This window comes from Botryllus schlosseri, chromosome 13 (assembly GCF_051294905.1).
Source record: "Botryllus schlosseri isolate E-star chromosome 13, Bs_hap1, whole genome shotgun sequence".
Taxonomy (NCBI): Eukaryota; Metazoa; Chordata; class Ascidiacea; order Stolidobranchia; family Styelidae; genus Botryllus; species Botryllus schlosseri.
In genome coordinates this window covers 15554156-15568807 of record NC_137248.1, presented here as the reverse complement: position 1 = coordinate 15568807, position 14652 = coordinate 15554156, and the positions used below count along the sequence as shown (strand labels likewise).

Here is a 14652-nt window from a genome sequence, read left to right as displayed (position 1 = left end):
GGCAAGGTTTTTATGTTTAATTTCATAATGATGGTTCACGTTACTAGCTTTGAGATTATTTAGCGAATCCCGGCAGATAAGGCAAAGTCGCCTAATTCCATTATCACTGAATGCAAACTATTTCTTCCATTCTATTTTCCTCTTCATACTGTCTTTCACAACTATCGTTCAACGAACTTTTCCTGGTCAAACTATGCATTTCTCGCCCGCCTTTATCCACCGCAAATGGAAGAGCCTTGTTCATCATTGTTAGCCCGGCAATAATCGTGACCCGCGCTACCGTGATTAATCTCAAGTTCATTGTTGAACACAATGATTTATCATTGATCGTTGTTCATTGACCAATGAACATGCCCAATTTTTGCGAGTGGAACGTTTATGTGAACTCGATTCGAGAGTACAATTGCAAAGTTGCAACCAGGTAGTGCCACTTTCCCAAATTCATAATGCAACGTAACCCATAAGTAAAGAAACAACACGAAAACAACAGACATATTGTTGATACGTGTAGGAATTAATCAATTTAGAATCAGGTTCAAGTTATCTTGCTAAATGGAGAAACTCAAGCCGCAATCAAAGACTCTAATGCATTCAACCCTTCAGCAGACAAAGAAATAGCTATGACATGCACGTTAATTCCCGGTATTCTGGTGGCGAATACAACAGCATTCACGAGTTAATGGAGTTTTTTACAACCTTCACCTGAACCCGACAGTATTCCAACTTATATCGTAGCTAGCGCCACTTTTTTATTGGGTCGCTTATTTTCCCCATTCCATTGTTCGCGAAAAACGGTTTTGCGACATGCTACAATAGAATCCCTATATGATCCGTATATTATCTAGAATTCTAGATGCGCTTAATAACAAAGAATTTGAGTGAAAAGCAAGAGCACGAGGTGGCATTTTTCAATCAGCTGACTGGATCACCGCACGCCGCAACTTTAGTTTGACACCTCTTCGAATGGTCGATGATAGTGAAAAACTAAAAGCATTTTGTGAAACCAGCGTCCCAAAGTTATTCAAAAACTATAAAAATACGAAGCCAAACTAGCATCTTGATACGTAGAGAAATTATAAAAATTTTCGCTTGCGAAGACACATCCAACAGCTCTACCGAAAAACACGATCACGTGGGTTGAGAGCGGATCAATAATTTGTAATAGGTCAATATATGCAGCAGAGACAATAACGAGCTAAGGTTTACCCGGTGAAAATCTCACAGCGTAGTTATGGTTACTAGGGCTGCATTTAAAACAAAAATCAATTCAAAACAAACATGTTTTAAACAATACCCTAATTGAAAACATGTTTTTTTTATCGTTTGCTATGTTTTTTCAAGCCATGACGTGGCGAATTTTCAATTGTGACGGGATAGTGGATGGACATCGACTATTGAATATATAGGGTAAAAAGAGCTCCTTTGACGAAATATAGGTACTATTGCTGTGGAACCGACTATTTTTAGGGTTCCAGCCATCCCATATCGATATAAGTCTGCTTTATCGGGCGGTAATTGTCCGTAGGCTCATGCAACATGTTTTTTGTCAAGTATTCACACAATTATGGCATGATATTAGAACCTACAAAGACACATTTTTTTTTATTCAAAACGCCTTTGTTTAAAACACTGTTTAAACATGTTTCAAACAAAATGTTTTGAAGCACCGTTTGTTTTTGATGCAACCCTAGTTACGACGAATGCATATTCCAAGATCATGTATGCGGGTCAATCCTAGACAACGCCTAAAGGACTTGTCCCAACTCGTGAATATGGCAGCTGCCAACATAGACACCCAGCATATTTATTTCCTTCCGACAGCATTCAATATCTTGCTAAAATGATACCATTATCTCGATTCCAATGTTGTCACGAATAATCTATCACGGCGTATTTGAGTCAATATTATTGAAAGGGGAAAAGTCTCGTAACTTCGTCATACTCTGATTCGTGGTAGAAAACTGAAAAGCAACATGTGTTTTCATTAATGAAAATACCGTTTCAACTTCCTCTCAAATTTACGAGTGGCTGATTTAAAAAATACCGATTTTAGGATATTCAATGTGACTTCGTGATGATACTAATTTCTCGGTTACGTAACACGGGAAGCAGCAGCTATTTATGCCGTGCGTGATGGAAGCAGAACGAAACTAATGCATTCAAACTTTATCGTGCAGTGAATTGCGCAACGGAATATTAAAGCTATCAATATAAAAGTGCAATTGACTATAAGCCATCTGATGTGAGAGTCGGTGGTATTCGTTATTGGAAGGTTGATGTGCAAGTTTGATATATCGATATTGGTGCGTATAGGAATAGTTGGACCGTGAGAGGAAATTGTAAAACCGACTCCGAATAGATAAAATCAGCTTTATTGCGACTATTACAGCTTTGGTAAAAATCGATTCAATCCTGTTGTTACAACATTTGCCTGTGCCGGATTAGGAGATCCTCTGGGTAAAGCTATAGTACAGGGCGACATCTCAATTAAAGAGCCGCGGTTCCAATGCCCAATTTTTTTTTAGTTTTGAAACAGAATCTTGTCTGTATCGGTCATTACCTAGTTTCCAAAATTGTTGATTAGCAACCAGAAAGTATCAAAGAATGTCAATTCCCAATGGCTCTGAAAAACAGGATATGCTACAATAAATACAAACTACTTCGCTTATTTCTCCTTAATACCACATTTCAGTTATATCAAAGTAAATTATTTCATGAGAAATAGAACGGACCTAAGCGAACTTCAAAATTCGATAACCTTTTATGAAAATATTTGATTATCAAAACTATGGTACTTGGGTAGTGAGTACATAAGCGAGCCCAATTAGTGATTTTTCGAGGATGACCTTTCGTGGAAACCCACCTATAGACATAAGGCTTTCAAGGATTTTATTCACTTAAAGTGTGGACTGTGCTACAAAGAATATAAACGGAAGTAAATCAGTAAACACATGGTACTCTCACAACGCCTTACACTTGAATGATGGGCTAACTGATAGGCAAACGGAGGAAATAATTGCTAGCGGAAATGAAGAGAAGGCAGATACCTAAACGATAAATACAAATCAACAATAGGTACTGCAGCATAAAATGAAAAACCTGTGAATGTCTTCTTTGAAAGCGAACATTGTATAATAATAATCAATCGAATGAAAATTGAAAATGTAGCTATTGTTTCGTTGGCTTCATTATTCAAAATATGTTCCGAACAGAGTATCCCACTAACTTGAATCACTAAAAACGCAACACGATCATGCACCAAGAAAAAAAATTCTCAGAAGCCAATGCGCCACCTCCATATCAGAACGAAGCTACGGGGGCGGTGACGACGCCACAATCAATACCTGGAGAAGCTACATCTCACGCACAATCTCATTATCAACATCCGCACACTGTAGCTCTAAAACAGCCAGGATTTCAGCCAGCACCTACTACAGAGTGGCATAATCTCGACCACACCAACCAATATCCACTTACCCCTGTGCAGATTGAGCCTGCCGGTCGGTGGTACGCGCAAGACAATATCAGGGTGAGTTATGATTTGGATTTTTTACGATTTGTTGACCATGAAATGCTTCTATTGAATCAAAAATTACGTGTACTGGCAGTGATTAAAACACCTGACTCGTTATATAGAACGTTGGTATAGGCAACTCCGTGTTGGACTAAATTTGCTGATTTAAAATGTTCTTTAAAACAATTAGTCGAATATTCCTCAATCTAAAACGGTTGGGCATCTAGTCGTCGCAATGACAGAAAAACTGTTCCTTCCGGGTTCCGAACTTGTTTAATGCTCAGTAATCAAGATATATTTTGTGTTAATATTAGAGAAAGAATTTACATCAGATCGACCGCAAAATTTATGAATTATGGGAACCTATGCATTATTCAGCCTTATGTCGTAGGCGAAAGTAACTAATGTAGCCCATTATCGTGATGTATCAGATGGATCTCTGTTATTTTCATAACATTTATCATGCTTCAGTCGTACGAGCAGCCCCAGCACGTGCAGCGCAGAGTAAAATACACACGCGGCTCGCATGCAACAAAGTGATTACTAGGGCCATTTTTATATGACCTTAAAAAATCAATTATATGACTTTATTTTTGGGAAAATAGGACTTTATATGACTTTAGGCGAAAATCGTGACTTTTTACGTGTAACCAACGTCACTCATGGAACTGACGAGTAAAACATGAACACAATAACAGTAATACGCATCCATTTTTATTTTAAACCACTTTTGTAGTAGTTTCATGTAGTGTGGAATGTTGGAGTCTTTATAGTTACGATTTGGACGTAAGGATGACTTTAGTAAGGAAAATGAGCGCTCCACAGACGCTGATGTTGGTTGACACTTTTGCAGTTTTGCATACAGCGCTGGTGAAATGTCTTGTCTTTGTAGCTCCATAATTTGTTTCACATCGTTTTCGTCCAATTGCTTCTTAATGTAATTTTTGAGCTCAAGCGGATCTTTTCCGAATTCGAGGGCATTTAGATTAGCATGAGCCTCTTTCATAGTGTACGCTACATTTTCAGTATCAAGTTTGAAATATTGTTGTAGTGGAGCCATATTTCTGATAACTCGTCAACTTTGGATCGTTCACTGAATCTTTGACGCTCTTTACAATAACTCCTTCAGCTTCCCATGCGTTGACTATTTCCTTCACTTGTGGAAGTCTCTGAACTTCAAATGACGCCCCACTGCAGTGCACAGAAGTAAAACAGATTGTGTAGCGACACAATGCAGTGTGTGACCTCATAATGCAATGTGTGACCTCGTAGGTCTGCGACTGTATTGTTATGTAGGCTAACCTTACAGTTTGCCTTCGTTCAATCAGAAATTGCCTTACTTTCTTAGTGCGTAATTTCTTCAATTGACACTTTTTATTTAAAGTATACAACAATATGACTTTATAACTCAAATATGACCTAACCAGGAAAATATGACTTTATATGACTTTATAACTTTCTTAATATACCCCATATGGATGCGGTTTTTGCATTAAAATTGATTTCACGACTTACTGGTGCATAGAAAAAAATATGACTTTAATGACTTTAAATGGCCCTAGTGATTACCTCAACAGACCCGCCTGAATATGATTAATTCTCAAGTACGTGCTTAAATTTCCAAGACGACACCTCACTAACTTCTATAGGAACAACAAGCTTAATTCGACTCCGAAACGCTTCTTTTCTTGGTATTGTTGAAGAAAAGAATATTATTCGAAGTGGCGTGGTCGGCTAAACCCACAGCCTTCGGCGATAAAGACTGTAAACGACTCTTGGTGGTGACATGTTTATCTGGGCATCGCAATTCTACCTAGACTCAGAAGACTCACTACCAATGAGCCCTTTAATTTTTTACGAGTCCACTCACACTCACCAATTCACTGCGCAGACTTTTGGACAATAGTGCCTAACGGCTAAAAATAGGCCATCACTTCGGATTTTTGTGCGCAACTTAGATTTTCTGCGTGCATAGACCGTCTAGTCACTGCGCATTTCCGCACGTGCGCAGCTTAGAGGAAACATTGCACACTGCCGTAAAATCACATGGATGCCGTCATGAACGTAATCAATTACGATCAAACCTCTCAAAATGTCACTCTCTAGCACAATTTACTTGCAGAAAAAAGGTTGCATACTTAACATTTTGGGTTGATTTCAATTATTCAAAGTCAACCAATCCGCCACATATTATTCAAAATTTTACCGGTCCGCGAGGTGAAAAAGGTTGATAACCACTGGACTGTAGAGAGTTGGCTAAATATCAAGACAAGTTATGTCTGCGAGGCGTATTATATTAATATTTGATATGTATTTTTTTGTTCACAGAATGACCCCTACGTACCGGATAAGATGACATGCTCACTCCTCAACATGATATGCTGCTGCTTATTGTTGGGAATTCCTGCCGTCATCTTATCTAGTCAGGTAATATCTTATTGCATGTCATAACCTACATTGCTCTGCGCGGCTACTGTTCTTTTAAGGCAGGGGCCACCAACACGTGGCCCGTTACGCCCGATTTTGCTGCCCGCGGCCAGATTGGAGATTTTGAAATAAAGATTTATAGCATTTTGATGAGCTGCAATTGATTTCAGTTTCAAAATATTCTTTTGTTGTGGTCAAAAATGAGCTATTCTCTTTTGCCTAACATCACTATTCCTCACTTGCTTATACGGCTTCGGCGATGGTAATATCATTCCATGGAGGAAAAACTAGCTGATATGAATAGACATATTGCCTTGACGTACAATTGCCCATAGACACTGCCAAGACTTGAACACTTAGGAAACGACATGGTGCTTCCCAGCCAGATCAGACTTTACGAGAGATTACGTTTCAGCTCGAAGTTCAAAATAGAGCGAAACTGATGATCGTGATATTTTTTGTTGTATTTGGATTTGTTTGTGAAATTATTATCACTTTTGTGGTGACTATGCCTGTCGCCCAGCTACACCATCGTACCGACGTGGATGTTTAATTGTATGGCCTATTTTATCATGATATTGTAATTGGATTCATGAAGCCCGCGGCCTCTATGATATTTGTAGATTGGCCCGCGACTTGTTTTGAAACAGCGACTCCTGGTTTATAGCTTCCTGAATAGTAAGGACGAGGAAATCGCACAATATTTTTTCATTTTCGCAAAATTTTGAGGGCGTCCAAAATCCATTCAAAACTAAACTGTTCCGTCATTGTTAGATAATGGAGTGACTGTGATTACTGATATTCGGGCCTCAAGAGAGGCAATTCATCAGTTAAAACGGTCAGTGGCCACTGGCCAGTGGCCATATTGTCATACTCGATGATTGCGAATAGAAATTTAGGCTCCGGTTTACCGAGGATAACTTTTCCATAAACGGAACATCTTTTGAACCGCGGTGTCGCATCATATCAATCAAAAACAGCAGTTGAATTAAAATGCAACAATGCTGAGCTGAATGCTGAATTGCCCAGGTAATTTATTGTGAACTTGCAAGGCCAAACAAAAGTTTGATAGGGCTGAGCGGGATATTTTGGATGTTGATGAATAAAATGTCAGTTCGGGTGCATTGGCATAACACCATTGTCTTTGTAGATCTTTGCATATTACTATAATTATGATATATCGAAACAGATTTATTCAAGATTAACTATTTGTTCGCACTTCGCGCAAGTTTTTGTAGCTTAATTTCCTGCTTTAGAAATTGGCATCCCCGGCTGAAAATTGAAAAAGTAAAAATACGACCAGTTTACAGAATTGACTCTAACTATATTTGCAATTATGAGAGAAAGTGTCGTCCAGCAAGCGACTTCGCGTGAGCGCTCGCAGAAAGATCGTCGGCGATGAAGCCTATGCACATGACCCGGAACCTTCGTTATAGATGTGTCCAGTAGCCGAATTGTCCTCTCCTTGAAAACGTAGACCTGGGGTATACAGAGGTTACCCGGAATATTTGCAATATATTAGCATCATTAATGACCGAATTTACTTTGAACATTATTCGCGCTTGTCGCGACTATTGGACATAAATGATCACTGAGTGCTCATGACATAAATAATATATATTTTCGATGTGTAGTGAGCTTAGTCTGTTTTTCACTGTTAACAAATCCGACGCGCTCCTCTCGGACGTCTTGAAAATTGGCATTAACCTTCAAGTGACCCGCACAGTGATTCGTAAATTGCATGTGACCCTTTGGCCGGAAAGGTTGGGCACCTCCGGGCTTCGGCTACTATATTATCTTGGCCTAAAATCCCGAAACTCTTTAGTACCCACTGTAACGTCACAATCTAGAATTCGAGGCTGGTTTTGGGGGTTCCAGCATCATGAGCAAAATAAAATAAACTGTATATTTTCGTAATAAGTATCGCAGTAATTTTCGATTCGTAGCGGTTTAATCAGGGACAGTAAATTGCCTTTGGCAAAATGATGAGAACTAGCCAAGCGCAGCGTGCCGTGCGATTTGACTGTGTCCACACCACTGTAACGCACAAGGCTATATTGTCGTTTATGAAGAAATTGTTGCTCGTAACGCAACAATCATTTGTGCAAATACTGTTAAGTCGCTGCAGTTTTGTATTTGTGGGTTTTAATTCCCTATTTACTGACATAACCTCCGAACTATAAGCAAAACATTATTGCTGTTCATTTTGAAAGATAGTTGCAGATAGGTAAGAGGCATAACGTATTGTCGAGATGAGAATGTTCGCGGCGAATACAATTTTGAAAATTCTGTACATTCGAGCATATTTTTGCATTTACCCCGGACGATGTTTGACCATCAAAATGTCGGACATGTCTGGGAAAATCAGGACGCAGGTAACTAGTAGTCCAAGGCCTCGTTCTTATAAATAAGATATAGGTCTCAGATATGCTTTGAATATCATTTATGGGAGGCACTAACCCATTTGGGATCAGATTTACAATACCCAAAATGGTATAACGGATTCAGTTGTCGACACGTTTCGTTTCACATTAGCGTCACCATTCATCCATAGGATACATAAGAAGGTACTATATGCATCCACAGTTATATGTTGCTATGCAAGGTACATAACAGCTACTGTAGTAAGAGAAGTTATTTGCTTCGCACTACACGATGTCAGTCGCAACTTCATGATTCACATACTGTTCTCCGGGATAGCGAGGTCGATTGCGGATTGTGCATTTTCGCACTGCGCTGGGATTGTCATGCTGTTAAGCCAACAAACGATGCGTTGGATCTGAACCTTACCACTTCGGTTTCATTGCACGTAACAACTCTGGATTCCATATTCCTCGATACTTCGAGGACGTTGTGTCCTAACTTTATTAATATTTTTATGTTCGAAATCACTGCGACAATGCTAGTTGTTTTCAATTGCAAGATGTATCACATATCTATATTGAATGGCGCTTCTATATGCGTGCCTCACCTATCCTCTCGCCATGTATCTGCGAACAATAAATTAGTAAATTACGTAGTCTTGGGAGCAAGAATGATCAAAATTAGTCATTCATGAATATCAATAATAATTGAAGGGTCAGGCACTGCCTACCTGGCACTCCCCCCCCCCCGCATAAATCGCTGAATCTTACTGTGGGTAAGATAAATAACGGATTTTAAATTCTATGATGCAATCATTGACCTCAAGAAACAATATTTGGCAAGGCAATGTTTCCAAATAATAGTTGTCGCATTGATTGCGCTAGTCAGCCCGCTGCTGATCTGTAATTCATATGTCGACACCTAGCTGTCAGGTCAATAGTTCTTTCTAATTCTGATGAAAATCCAAGTGCTGTAATGGCCAATCAGTATAGAGAGAAAATGATATAGCTCTTGGGTAATCTGTGTTCTTTGTAAATTTGCATGTGCTGTTTCTTTTTCTTCTGCAACTGGGGAGCGCAATGCGATTGTAAAAGCTGTCACGCAATTGTCCGCCGGAGGATAACCATTGTTCTGGTGTGCTAGTGTGATGCGATTTCACGAATCTGTGACGGCATCCATAGCCCGCCCCAGTTGGACGTTCATGCATATTATATTCTATATTATGTTCGTGATGTTATTTTTACATCAATACATTCCAGGCCAACAGTTTGCGGGCCCACGATCCCCATAAAGCGCGTTCAAAAGCGCGCACAGCCAAGGCATTGAACATCGCGGGCTTTGTCATCGGAATCGCTGCCACTGCAACTATCCTCATATTGCGATTCCTCGTATACAATGGAAGCATCGGAAATCAATCTTATAGGGGTTGAAATAAAAACCTTTTTAACGGACGTTCGCCATAGCGAAGTCGCAGGGGTTTGATCCAATTGCGGCGACGGCGCTACCACGCTCTGTGTTTCCATATTATTGTCCGATTTTCACAATAAAACGAGTTGAACGTTCATTTTACACCATCGAGCGACTGTTAATATACGAAACGGTAAAGAAGTATTTTAATCGTTCCCATCTTTTTACGAACTGCATACATGCAATTAAAAGTAATCTTTGAACATGTTTCTTCGTAATTTCCAAGAGAGCTTATATTTTTTTATTCAGCTGACTGGTTATATATAGGCCTACTATAGATAACTAACCTAGGTTAGGTAGCTATATATATATACGTATGGTTGTATTGATACAATAGTGACATTCAAAGTCATTATGACTACAGTAAAGAGAATGTCGAGGCTGTTTTGTCTGTGGTGATGGAAATAGAAACCAGATTGTAAAATGGAGCAGAAATGAAATCGAGTAAATAAATTATTAGTATTGGTCATTGTTTGATCTGGTTTGATGACTCTAAATCTTGTCTCCTATAGTCAGGAGTCACTTCATATTTTTCATTCGTCGAGGCAGGACGTGGAAAAAAAGGACGTAGTTTATTTTTGTCCTTTGATGTTTTTTGCGGTATATACACTGACTGATGATACACATACACACGACCTGTGCATATGCACACCATGAGCGTATGGTGTGCATATGCCGCTGGACCAGGAAGTGCAGATATAGCCTTTACGGCTTTCTAAGTCATACACCACCCCTCCATGCTATCCCTGTAATGCATGAGCGCCAAGCAGGGAAGTCATGGATACCAGTGTTACTAATCAGGTCTTTGGTCTGACCCGGCCGGGGATCGAACCCACGACCTACCGATCAAGAAGCCGGACGCTTCACCATTACGCTATCTTGTCGGTCCAAGTCAGGTCAATCCATTCAGGAAGCGTGACTCGAGTCATATCAATACTGCCATATATGCGTAACATCCATAAATAGGAAAGAAAGAAGCGCATGAAATGAACGTCTTCGAAAACCAACGATTCAAACCTGCCTCATCCAATCATACAGTTTATGCCTGCAAATCGCTATGTATTGTGTAGTGCTCGAATACATTTAACACAGATGGTTAACAGGCAAAAAAATGTGTTTGTTTCGATACGAGACAAATGTTTAAAATTCATTACACACATCTTGATTTAGTTAGGCCAGTGCGCCCATTAGTATCATTCCAATTTAGGCCATTGTAGGCTTAACGCCCATTCGTTCAAAATAGGATGTTCAGATACTCCGCTATGTCTCCATTGTAATATCCCCGAAACCGTCGACCATTTTCTACTGAATTGTGCAAGATACGATTTTCAACGGTCCTTTCTCATTGAGTCATGCCGTAATCATGACATCAGTAGTGTAGTAGATCGCTCGTGAGGTGGCATGGGCTCTTATGGGTGCGGTCGCACATCGTATGGAAAACTCGTGGTGGCACATCGTACTTTTTGACCCCCATCTCGGTCGCACATCGTAAATGTGTTCTTATGGGTGCGGTCGCATGTCGTACTTTCGGGTATAGGCTGTGGCGATGACTCGTATTGAAAACTCGCGTTGGTGATTCGTACTTTCGGGTATAAGCTGCGGCGGTGAATCGTATTGAAATACTCGTGACGGTGAGTCGTATTTTCAGGTATAGGCGGCGTTGGTGAGTCGTATTTTCAGGTATAGGCTGCGTTAGTGAGTCGTATTTTCAGGTATAGGCTGCGGCGGTGATTCGTCCGTCATGTATTCTTACAGGGTCTCTGCTGATTCATCATGTGTTCTGATGGGTGTGGTGGTGATTCGTACTTTCGAGTATAGGCATCTCTCGCACAGTGTTGAAAATGTATCAAGTAAATAGTCACGTGATTGGTTCTTAGTTATTGTGTGTATCGCAAATTATTATATATGACCGGTTCGAGTTGATCCCAACGTTTACGGTGATTACGACTTCAATATATCGGTATTCTTATGGGTGCGGTTGCAAGCGGCTCTTATGTCTTATGGCGGGGTGGCATGCGGCTATTGCGTCTTATGGATGCGGCGGCTGATTCGTACTTTCGGGTATAGACCGCGGGCGGCATGTCGTACTTTTAGCAAAAAAGGGTGTGAAATAGTTTGCTAAATCTAGGAATCACTTGCTTGGTAATGTTTTGGTAATTAGTTTGCCACAGAACCGGCGTAGACGGTGATTCAAATACCAACAATAGCCGCGTTCACATACTAACACTTCAAAAAGGTGTGAAATATTTGTAAAATCCTACGATCACCCACAAGATAACACCTCAGACATAGTCATCTTTCACGACTTGGTGTCATAGCCATACCGATCGCTCACGCGGTGAAATTTTAGTAGTCAGTTTGTTAAACCAAAGTCGTACGTCCGACTAATAGTTGATTGGAAACTTGTTCACGTACCTCAACCATTACAGAAAAGTATAACACTATTGTCCGACAATCTTTTAGAAAAAGGATCGAAACCAAGTCACTCAAAGTCGTTGCCGTCACATAAACAATTTGTACGACGTTTGCTAAATGCGTCCTATAGTTAGGTGTACTAGAAATATTTGTAAAACACACTCCGGTAAAGAAATCAACGAAAAGATATCCTACACCTAAATCTGGTAGAACCATTTTGCACTTTTTGTTCATTAGTATGGTACCCATTTGAATTTTTCCATTTCCTTTCGTCAAAGTAGATGTAATCATAGTCACTAAAGAACTTACTTGGACGTACTTGAATTCTAGACATAGTTCTGATTTACCCGACACAAGACCCAAGAACAACCCTAGTTTTAACTGAGCACACATATCCAAAATATCGCACACTCCACTAGTCCTAAAGCGCGAAAACCCGATACAAAATATTACTTGTTGTGTTGTTGTGGTATCATCTTCACAATATCACACGCAATACAAATGATGGTATTCAACTAATCCAACACACAACTATAGTACTTACGGAAATATCATAGTTCTTGTAACAACGTTGCATATGTACAATGCTTATCGTAAGTCCTACACATTTACGATAACCATCCGAGTTTGACTTTTAGAAACATTATACCGACATCGCGACATCTTTCAAAATTAGAACCACGGTGGCTACTTGAGAGACCTATCAATGATATCGCAGTAATACAGTTACTTCCACAAAAGAGTATGTATTCGACTTACGTTCCACAAATCTAACGCGTAAAACCATTTACTTTGCTAACGAAAAGTGCTGAGTCATCATATGGTTATCCTCACAACAATACAACTAAAACATACTATCATACAAAATGGTCGTTATAGTTTGCACACCAATGGTACATCGTACAAGTAACAAGTCTCGAGAATCCAGTTATTCAAAAAACGTGAAAGCGTTTCTACGCCAAGTCGTTATGTTGACGAAAGCGTATATTGTAATATCATGATCGATTTGCATTCGTTGGTCGCAAAATGTCACTACTCTAAATAATTATTTTTCACTCAAACACAAACGCATACTTATCACCATTCGTTTTCATCAAGCACGAGTTGAAGAAACTTACTTACTACGACATGAATTGTTATTTTTATGTTGTGTAAATAGGTAATAATTAATTTTAGTAACACTATATCAACATCATCGAGTTGTGCGAATAGATTTACATGTGGTCTTGTGGTTTTAATCGAAGTACACAGCACGGTCTAATGTAGAGTCATCTCTATTGTACAGCAACTCGGTAATTGAAATGCATGCATTAACATTTAAACAGCGATCTTGTTTCGTCACGCGAAAAATATGTTCACTATCGCGATACTCTGCACAGGGAGTGCAAACCCTTTTCACACTCATAATAGTATACCAACGTCAAGCGACTACGTTTAACAATACAAACGACACTAAACATACGATACCTACCCAAGTAAAATTACCATTTTTACCTGGAGGTCAGCCGTTACCTGAGTAAAAATACCATTATTCTTTGGAGATTTATCGTTTACTCAGAGTAACAATACATTTTCACTTGGGGGTCTATCGTTTCCTAGAGTAACAATCCTCTTTTCCTTCGGGAATCTATTTTTGCCCTGGGTAACAACAAACCATTTTCACTTGGAAATATATTTTTTCCCTGAGCAACAAACCATTTTCACTTGGAAATATACTTTTACCTAGAGTAACTAACTATTTTCTTATGGAAATATATTTTTGACTCGAGCAACAAGCCATTTTCACTTGGAAATAAACTTTTACCTAGAGTAACAATACCGTTTTTCCTTTGGAGATCTATCGTTTACCCAGAGTAATAATACATTTTCACTAGGAAATCTGACATTTCCCTCAGTAACAATACCATTTTTACTTGGAAATCTATCTTTTCCCCGGGTAACAAACCATTTTTACTTGGAAATATATTTTTCCCTGAGTAATGAACCATTTTCGTTTGGAGATGCGATGTTTGCCTAAGTAAAAATACCATTTTCGTTTTGCAATCTGACGACCACACGCATCAATTTGGTATTTGCTGTATTGGTGAAAGTTTGAAATAGATTACAACGAACAGTGACGAAAATATACACGACAATCGGTTTCAGCATAGTGTCCTATATGGTGTCGACACAAGCAAATCGCACGGTTCAATGTAATTGTATCACGTCACAGTTTCCATTTGGCTACAGGCAATTTGACGGTGATTTTTGACCGGCTTGCCGAGCATTAAATTTGATGAATCGGGTATCAATCGAAAGCTGACTCTGCATTGATTACGAAAATATAAATTTTATTCCGCTCGCGGCCCTGGAACCCCCACAATCAGCCCCCAATTATTCATTGTCGAGTAGATTGGCAGTGTGACGCAACAAAGCTGTCTGGCGAAACGTGAGACTAGCTCAAGAGCAAGGATGCGGCCGAGCGG

The 14652-nt window shown here is 39.5% G+C and overlaps 1 protein-coding gene across 1 annotated transcript in view; it reads left to right on the top strand.

Annotated features, from left to right (window-relative positions):
• Positions 1–9978, top strand: part of LOC145453240 (uncharacterized) — a 185708-nt gene extending 175730 nt beyond the window's left edge. Inside the window, exons 2-4 of the mRNA XM_080331227.1 lie at positions 3215–3529; positions 5843–5941; positions 9565–9978. Of these exons, the coding sequence (XP_080187353.1) occupies positions 3254–3529; positions 5843–5941; positions 9565–9735 (546 nt within the window). The 5' untranslated portion in view covers positions 3215–3253 and the 3' untranslated portion in view covers positions 9736–9978. The remainder of the gene's footprint in view (positions 1–3214; positions 3530–5842; positions 5942–9564) is intronic.
• Positions 9979–14652: the final 4674 nt, after the last annotated feature.